Source organism: Abramis brama, assembly GCF_963993115.1.
Source record: "Abramis brama genome assembly, chromosome: 12".
NCBI lineage: Eukaryota > Metazoa > Chordata > Actinopteri > Cypriniformes > Leuciscidae > Abramis > Abramis brama.
In genome coordinates, this window is record NC_139974.1 from 501362 (window position 1) to 511361 (window position 10000).

The 10000-nt window shown below is 42.3% G+C and overlaps 1 protein-coding gene across 1 annotated transcript in view; it reads left to right on the top strand.

Moving 5' to 3' along the window:
* carmil1 (capping protein regulator and myosin 1 linker 1) overlaps positions 1-10000 on the top strand; it is a 45401-nt gene that overhangs the window by 16756 nt on the left and 18645 nt on the right. The window contains exons 7-14 of the mRNA XM_084131605.1: positions 1-17; positions 89-162; positions 2702-2777; positions 2877-2965; positions 3049-3143; positions 3362-3448; positions 8922-9010; positions 9120-9197. The exon at positions 1-17 is cut by the window's left edge and continues 54 nt beyond it. Coding sequence (XP_083987731.1) covers positions 1-17; positions 89-162; positions 2702-2777; positions 2877-2965; positions 3049-3143; positions 3362-3448; positions 8922-9010; positions 9120-9197 — 605 coding nt within the window. The remainder of the gene's footprint in view (positions 18-88; positions 163-2701; positions 2778-2876; positions 2966-3048; positions 3144-3361; positions 3449-8921; positions 9011-9119; positions 9198-10000) is intronic.

Here is a 10000-nt window from a genome sequence, read left to right on the forward strand (position 1 = left end):
GAGACGAGGTTCAGTGGGTCAGTACAGCTCCATCACGTCTCGCGTGTGTCTCAGTGTCCGTCTCACAGCTCTGTGTTTGTTTCTGAAGGACGTGGACACCATCTATCTGTCTCAGGACACACGGGAGCTCTGCCTGCAGGACTTCATTCACCTGGACAACAGGTAACACACACCTGTAACACACCGCCTTACTCAGGGATTACGCTATGATTTGAGTGATGTGGAAAACCCCAACGAAATTGAGGAATCCAGGCATGAAAATATAGCAGGGAATGTCAAATTTTGTCAGAAGTAGGGCTGTACACTTAATCACAGAGTAATATGGACACCTCCAGCATGACCGGTGTCTGAAGCATGTGTTAAAACGCAACAATATTATTGGCCAATGACATTCTGTGACGTCACTACTGGTGTGATCGTGAGTATGTAGAAGTATATACACGTCATCCTATCCTAAGCAGGCGAGCTCGCAGCATGTCAAGAGATGCAGTGTCTCGTTCCCCTTCTCAGGAAACAGGGTTACATCGGTAACCGAGACTTTCCCTATCGAATGGGAACTCATTGCATCTGAACAAGACGTGATGGGGAACAAATACCCACTACTCCATGTTGAAAGGAGATGTCTGCCAGAACGGCTGTGTCTCAGCACACAAAAAAGACATGTTGACTTATATGCCAAAGTTAAAGACTCCCCAACACAGGTGCACCAGCAGCAGAACTGTAAGTGGTGAAATTCCCTATGGCCACAACCCAAGTGTCATGGCCTATACAAGGAAAATCCTGGCCTTTACAACCTTCCTCCCTTCCTCGCCGGGCCAAGCGATAGAGTCAGCCTTAAGGGCTCAACACAAGGGTCTGGTATGTCAGCTCTGAATGCTAGACATCACCTTTAAGGGAACCTGGCACAGGAATACCTAATTCCTTACCCTGTCACTGCCTCTAGGGGGAGCAGGAGAATCCCTGCTCAAAGCTAACTACCTCAGGAGAAAAGTGCCCACGTTCTGTCTGACTACAAGAACTTTGTCAGCAGCCATATCACCCTGTAGCCCAAGACTGGTTGCCCACTGAAGCTAAGCAGGGCTGAGCCTGGTCAGTACCTGGATGGGAGACCTCCTGAGAAAAATCAGGTTGCTGCTGGAAGAGGTGTTAGTGAGGCCAGCAGGGGGCGCTCAGCCTGTGGTCTGTGTGGGTCCTAATGCCCCAGTGTAGTGACGGGGACACTATACTGCCAAAAGAGCGCCGTCCTTCGGATGAGACGTTAAACCGAGGTCCTGACTCTCTGTGGTCATTAAAAATCCCAGGATGTCCTTCGAAAAAGAGTAGGGGTGTAACCCCGGCATCCTGGCCAAATTTGCCCCTTGGCCTCTGTCCATCATGGCCTCCTAATCATCCCCATATACTGATTGGCTTCATCACTGTCTCCTCTCCACCAGTAAGCTGGTGTGTGGTGGGCGTTCTGGCGCAATATGGCTGCCGTCGCATCATCCAAGTGGATGCTGCACATTGGTGGTGGTTGAGGAGATTCCCCCATCTATGTAAAGCGCTTTGAGGTCTCAGAAAAAGCGCTATATAAATGTAACGAATTATTATTACAAGCAGGATCTCAAGAATCCAGCACTCCAGAAGGTGCCTAACAATGAGAAGGGATGCTAAAAGGCAAAAAGCCATTTCTCACTGGGTTCTTGAGATGGGTACTAGTGGACAGTGTATAAGGACCCTCTGGAGTGAGGGGGTACTAGTCTGCACTCAACCCTAAAGACTCACTTATAGGAGTAGTTCACTTCAGAATTAATATTTCCTGATAATTTACTCACCTCCACGTCATCCAAGATGTTCATGCGTTTCTTTCTTCAGTCGAAAAGAAATTAAGGTTTTTGAGGAAAACATTCCAGGATTTTTCTCCATGTAGTGACTTCAATGGGGTCCAACGGGTTGAAGGTCCAATTGTCAGTTTCAGTGCAGCTTCAAAGTCTCGACACGATCCCAGCCGAGGAATAAGAGTATTATCTAGTGAAACGATCTGTCATTTCCAACCTGAGCATTGAGATCCTGGAGAAATGGAAGGCTCAAGGGAGTTATGTCCGGTTTTGTCTCTCTGTGGCATGGCCATAACCTCCAGAAGTTCAGCTTCTCCACCCTCCTCAGCCACATCTGTGCGTGATCTCTGATAACAGTTCACTCTAAATTGTAATATGGCTGGAAACGATCCTGATCCAGCAATTCGCTTGAGTTGGCGACTGAAGAGTGAGAGAGATCCATATCTTTTTCAAACTCTTTGGCCAGCTTGACCTGAAACCCCCACAATCTCATTCTCTGCTTCGCCTTGGCGTCCACGGGTCCTGAGTCGTGGAGCGCAGACGCTTGTCGCATTTACCTTGAGAAAAGGGGCAAACGTGAATAGAGGTTTTTCATCAAGTGCGGTCATTCGGCCTCCTCAAGGACTGAACACGCATGCTCCTCGCACAAGCACAAAACGCACAAGTCATGTGACTCTTGTTCAGACGCAGTGTGAGTTCCCATTCCAAAGGGCACAGAAAAAAACAAATTTTGAAGAAATAAAATGGCCCTACTTACTTACCATATTCATTGTATGTACATGGTTCTTCAGAGAATACCACAGTATTACCATGCATCATGTCCTGTAACGGTGTAAAGCGTGAGTGTGGCGTGTGTTGAGTATGATTTGTGTTGTTGTGTTCAGGGATCTGCTGGCCATCACTGCTGCGCTGGAGTTCAATCAGTGGTTCATCAAACTCTCCATAAAGGACTTTAAACTGGTGACTGTGTGTCTGTCAGATTATAAAGTTCTGCTGGAAGATGATGTGCTCTTACACTCATCATGATGTGTGTGTGTGTGTGTGTGTGTGTGTGTGTAGACTGCAGATCTGTGTGATCAGATATTCAGAGTTGTGTCTCGATCTACCAGACTAGAGGAATTGACTCTGGACAACACCGGACTCAAAAGGTTCACATACACACACACACATGTACATGGTTTTTATCAGAACATTCTGTTTTTCTCTACATTTTACTGTGTGTGTGTTTCAGTGATTTTGCTCAGAGATTTGCTGCTGCGTTGAGTCAGAATCCAAACTCAGCGTTAAAGACAATCTGTCTGGCCAACAACTGTATTGAAGACAAAGGTACAGAACTCACAGACACACACACACACACACACACACACACACACAAACGCACTCTCTCATACATACACTAGGGCTGACCGGTTTGGGGAAAAAATCTAATTGCGATTACAACCTAAAATACAGAACAGGTCCCTGTTAGGCTAATGTTCTGGAGAGGTTCTCGAAGTTATAAACAAAGGTTCTTCCAGTAACTGTTCTGTGTGTGTGATTGACAGGTGTCATGTTTCTGAGCCCTGCACTGTCTAAACTCACACCTGGACTGAAACACCTGGACCTGTCCAAGAACTCCCTGTCAGCTAAAGGTACGCACACACACTCTCACAAATGTGGGCGGGGCTTGATTGTGTCCATAGGGAATTGATTGGATGTTTGGATGGTTGTGGCTTGCTATTGGCTGATCTCATGTGAGTGACAGGTTGCCCCGCCCTCGTCATAAGAGAAGAGAAGAGATGCTGCAAGAGGAACTTATTCTGATTAAAGTGCAAAAGAGACTCAAATAACTCTGTCGATTTTTGCCATACAGGGAAGAGTTATACATTATTCAAAACTGTTAAATGTCTTCTTTTATTTGTGTACACTAATAATAAAAACAAAATGTTGGGTTTTTCATAAAATAAAGAAAATAAACATGATGCGCGTTCTGCCATCTCCTTCAATGTGAAGATCATTCTGAAACGCGACAGATAATGATCTGTAACTCAGCAAATGCTTGTCACTGTGGCATAAAACATATGTCTTTACGAAGCTTGAAGTCTCCATTTTTAAATGATGTAAATCATATCAAAAACAAATATTCCCTGTTTAAGTAATCCGTATGAAAGCAACGACGTGTACAGCTTCTCCAGCCCGTGCTCATTAGCTCTAATGTGACAGAGTGATTGACCGCGTGCACGAGCGATTGACATGCAAATAGTCCACGTGAAGGAACGCAGACCTGTAAACACCCTCAACACCTCTAAACAAAGCGTTAGACTTCATCAGTCCTCTGATTTTCATCGAGTTTGGAAGACACGTGTTTGTGCTGTCCTGTTTACCTTGGATTTACCTCAGAAGAATTAGAAGAACACAATTTGATTATGAGAAAGATTTTAAAGGTAAGACATTTCCACTCATAATAGTAAGCATGTTATTGTTGCATAAACTTTACACTGTAGCAACTAGTCAAACTGGTGCCAGACTAAAATGTATGTATATACTGTATATATACACTCACCTAAAGGATTATTAGGAACACCATACTAATATTGTGTTTGACCCCCTTTCGCCTTCAGAACTGCCTTAATTCTACGTGGCATTGATTCAACAAGGTGCTGAAAGCATTCTTTAGAAATGTTGGCCCATATTGATAGGATAGCATCTTGCAGTTGATGGAGATTTGTGGGATGCACATCCAGGGCACGAAGCTCCCGTTCCACCACATCCCAAAGATGCTCTATTGGGTTGAGATCTGGTGACTGTGGGGGCCATTTTAGTACAGTGAACTCATTGTCATGTTCAAGAAACCAATTTGAAATGATTTGAGCTTTGTGACATGGTGCATTATCCTGCTGGAAGTAGCCATCAGAGGGTGGGTACATGGTGGTCATAAAGGGATGGACATGGTCAGAAACAATGCTCAGGTAGGCCGTGGCATTTAAACAATGCCCAATTGGCACTAAGGGGCCTAAAGTGTGCCAAGAAAACATCCCCCACACCATTACACCACCACCACCAGCCTGTACAGTGGTAACAAGGCATGATGGATCCATGTTCTCATTCTGTTTACGCCAAATTGAATGTCTCAACAGAAATCGAGACTCATCAGACCAGGCAACATTTTTCCAGTCTTCAACTGTCCAATTTTGGTGAGCTCGTGCAAATTGTAGCCTCTTTTTCCTATTTGTAGTGGAGATGAGTGGTACCCGGTGGGGTCTTCTGCTGTTGTAGCCCATCCGCCTCAAGGTTGTGCGTGTTGTGGCTTCACAAATGCTTTGCTGCATACCTCGGTTGTAACGAGTGGTTATTTCAGTCAAAGTTGCTCTTCTATCAGCTTGAATCAGTCGGCCCATTCTCCTCTGACCTCTAGCATCAACAAGGCATTTTCGCCCACAGGATGCGGCAGCATACTGGATGTTTTTCCCTTTTCACACCATTCTTTGTAAACCCTAGAAATGGTTGTGCGTGAAAATCCCAGTAACTGAGCAGATTGTGAAATACTCAGACCGGCCCGTCTGGCACCAACAACCATGCCACGCTCAAAATTGCTTAAATCACCTTTCTTTCCCATTCTGACATTCAGTTTGGAGTTCAGGAGATTGTCTTGACCAGGACCACACCCCTAAATGCATTGAAGCAACTGCCATGTGATTGGTTGATTAGATAATTGCATTAATGAGAAATTGAACCGGTGTTCCTAATAATCCTTTAGGTGAGTGTATATATATATATATATATATATATATATATATATATATATATATATATATATATATATATATATATATATATATGTATATACAGTGAGGAAAATAAGTATTTGAACACCCTGCTATTTTGCAAGTTCTCCCACTTAGAAATCATGGAGGGGTCTGAAATTGTCATCGTAGGTGCATGTCCACTGTGAGAGACATAATCTAAAAAAAAAAAAAATCCAGAAATCACAATGTATGATTTTTTAACTATTTATTTGTATGATACAGCTGCAAATAAGTATTTGAACACCTGAGAAAATCAGTGTTAATATTTGGTACAGTAGCCTTTGTTTGCAATTACAGAGGTCAAACGTTTCCTGTAGTTTTTCACCAGGTTTGCACACACTGCAGGAGGGATTTTGGCCCACTCCTCCACACAGATCTTCTCTAGATCAGTCAGGTTTCTGGGCTGTCGCTGAGAAACACGGAGTTTGAGCTTCCTCCAAATATTCTCTATTGGGTTTAGGTCTGGAGACTGGCTAGGCCACGCCAGAACCTTGATATGCTTCTTACAGAGCCACTCCTTGGTTATCCTGGCTGTGTGCTTCGGGTCATTGTCATGTTGGAAGACCCAGCCTCGACCTATCTTCAATGCTCTAACTGAGGGAAGGAGGTTGTTCCCCAAAATCTCGCAATACATGGCCCTGGTCATCCTCTCCTTAATACAGTGCAGTCGCCCTGTCCCATGTGCAGAAAAACACCCCCAAAGCATGATGCTACCACCCCCATGCTTCACAGTAGGGATGGTGTTCTTGGGATGGTACTCATCATTCTTCTTCCTCCAAACACGTTTAGTGGAATTATGACCAAAAAGTTCTATTTTGGTCTCATCTGACCACATGACTTTCTCCCATGACTCCTCTGGATCATCCAAATGGTCATTGGCAAACTTAAGACGGGCCTTGACATGTGCTGGTTTAAGCAGGGGAACTTTCCGTGCCATGCATGATTTCAAACCATGACGTCTTAGTATATTACCAACAGTAACCTTGGAAACGGTGGTCCCAGCTGTTTTCAGGTCATTGACCAGCTCCTCCCATGTAGTTCTGGGCTGATTTCTCACCTTTCTTAGGATCATTGAGACCCCACGAGGTGAGATCTTGCATGGAGCCCCAGTCCGAGGGAGATTGACAGTCATGTTTAGCTTCTTCCATTTTCTAATGATTGCTCCAACAGTGGACCTTTTTTCACCAAGCTGCTTGGCAATTTCCCCGTAGCCCTTTCCAGCCTTGTGGAGGTGTACAATTTTGTCTCTAGTGTCTTTGGACAGCTCTTTGGTCTTGGCCATGTTAGTAGTTGGATTCTTACTGATTGTATGGGGTGGACAGGTGTCTTTATGCAGCTAACGACCTCAAACAGGTGCATCTAATTTAGGATAATAAATGGAGTGGAGGTGGACATTTTAAAGGCAGACTAACAGGTCTTTGAGGGTCAGAATTCTAGCTGATAGACAGGTGTTCAAATACTTATTTGCAGCTGTATCATACAAATAAATAGTTAAAAAATCATATATTGTGATTTCTGGATTTTTTTTTTTTTGATTATGTCTCTCACAGTGGACATGCACCTACGATGACAATTTTAGACCCCTCCATGATTTCCAAGTGGGAGAACTTGCAAAATAGCAGGGTGTTCAAATACTTATTTTCCTCACTGTATGTATATATATATATATATATATATATATATATATATATATGCTATATAGACAGAAACATGTTGAAATATGAACTATAGACAGGTAGGTAACCTTTCAATGCTAGATCTTTCAATGTTTACTGTTAAATATTGTGTTTGTGGTTATATGCTCAAACGTAGATATGTATAATATGGTAACAATAATGTTTCATAGTTTGGAGCGGCTCGATCGCTTCAGTAAATGTTCCCTGTGTGTTTGAAAAGCAAAAAGCGCCAAACATTAGGCTTCATGTTTTTACTCCAATCTCATTTCATAACGTCATAACGAATAGAAACATTTGAAGTTACATATGATAATCCATATATTTTTCTCTAGTGTAGTGTTACTGAAGTGTTCCTTTTTAACGATGTATAGGCCGCCTGCTATAGGTTATTGTTATTATTTTATGCAGCCCTACACGTATATGCCTACAAGGCACAACAAAACTGGTGTTCATTATATATATATATATATATATATATATATATATAATGAACACCAGTTTTGTTGTGCCTTGTAGGCATATACGTGTAGGGCTGCATAAAATAATGCACCAGAAAAATCTAAAATGTATTCCCAAAATCGTGCAGCCCTATAGTTTCTGTTGATATCAGTATGTTCACAGCTGTTTTGTTTCCAGATGCTCCACTGATGAGTCCTGCTGACTTCAACATTCACATGAGTCTCTGTACATGAACATGGTAAAGTGAAAAATCAAACACCATGGAAATGACAGGTATGTACTATGTTTCATGAATGGCACGAAGGTGTGTGACTGTTCAAGTCTCTGTCTTTAGATCAGTGTGTTCAATAATGTGCTTTTTTTGTCATTTGTTGTGTATCTTTGGATTATGTTGTGCTGTAAATAAATCCAAACAATCAAAAAGCCATTCTTTTTAAATCTCCTCATTCTTTGTGCAAGGTTGCTCAGAATGATAGGGCCTGTTAGCACCTAATAGAGCCATTAGGGGAGGGTCTTTGTCTTTCTCAGGTGTGAAAGACATTAATATTCATGATGTGTTCACGCCTCCTCGCATAAAGCTTTCTTACACAAAACATGTCTTACAAATTTAAAATTGATATATTGTTTTATCTGAATGAGTTGTCAGGATGATTTTCACAGTTTTGGAGCAAATATTCTAGGCTACGTGATACAATTTTCAAAAGTCTTGTGAAGAAATAATATAGGTTTCATGACCTTATTTCAGTGACATTTTTAGTTTTTTTCACAAACCACACATAAACTTCATTATCTCAAAACTACAAACTTTGACATACATGCTGCTGATATATTATTGTAGCAGAGTTTGTGCTGAATACAGTGTAATCAGACTTTAGCCATGAAAATGTCACAAGTAACAGAAATAAGTACAAATGAAATGTCAGAGCATGTCAGAACACCTCCAGGGCCAGAAAACACCTCAGACCCCAGAGGGTTAAAACATTAATAATGTGCACCCATAAATATAATAATCTGAATATGTACAGTAATGAATTTATTTTTTAGTTGTTCTTTCTTAACATTAATAAAAGCCTTGCGTTTGAGAAGCAGCTACAATCATCATTTTGTGTTCATTGGTTAATTGTGTGTGTGTGTGTGTGTGTGTGTGTGTGTGTGTGTGTGTGTGTGTGTGTGTGTGTTTTCAGGTGTGAATGTTCTGGCTCAGTGTTTCTGCTCCACGTCACTCACACACCTGAATCTGTCTGGAAACACACTTAGAGGGGAGGACATGCCTGTACGTACACACATACACACACACAAACACGCACACACACATTATTTTATGTAATGTGAATTAGCTTGTCGGTTGTGTTGATCTGTGTGTTGTTGTTGTGTGTTTGTAGCACCTGTGGAGTTTCCTGTCTCAACCCAACCATCTGCACACACTCGACCTGTCGAACAGCGAATCTTCCCTCGACCTGGTCAGACACACACAACAACACAATCACACACAACAACACAATCACACACAGCACCACAATCACACACAACACCACAATCACACACAACACACAACCACACACAACGCCACAATCACACACAACACCACAATCACACACACAACACAATCACACACAACACAATCACACACAACAACACAATCACACACAACACCACCACAATCACACACAACACAATCACACACAACAACACAATCACACACACAACACAATCACACACAACACCACAATCACACACAACACCACAACACCACAATCACACACAACAACACAATCACACACAACACCACAATCACACACACAACAACACAATCACACACAACACCACCACAATCAACACCATAATCACACACAACAACACAATCACACACAACAACACAATCACACACAACACCACAATCACACACGACAACATAATCACACACACAACAGAACAACACAATCAAACACAACAACACAATCACACACACAACAACACAATCACACACAATACCACAATCACACACAACACCACACAACACCACAATCACACACAACAACACAATCACACACAACAACACAATCACACACACAACACAATCACACACAACACCACAATCACACACAACAACATAATCACACACACAACAACACAATCACACACAACACCACAATCACACACAACACAATCACACACAACACAACAACACAATCACACACAACAACACAATCACACACAACACCACACAACACCACAATCACACACAACACACAACCACACACAA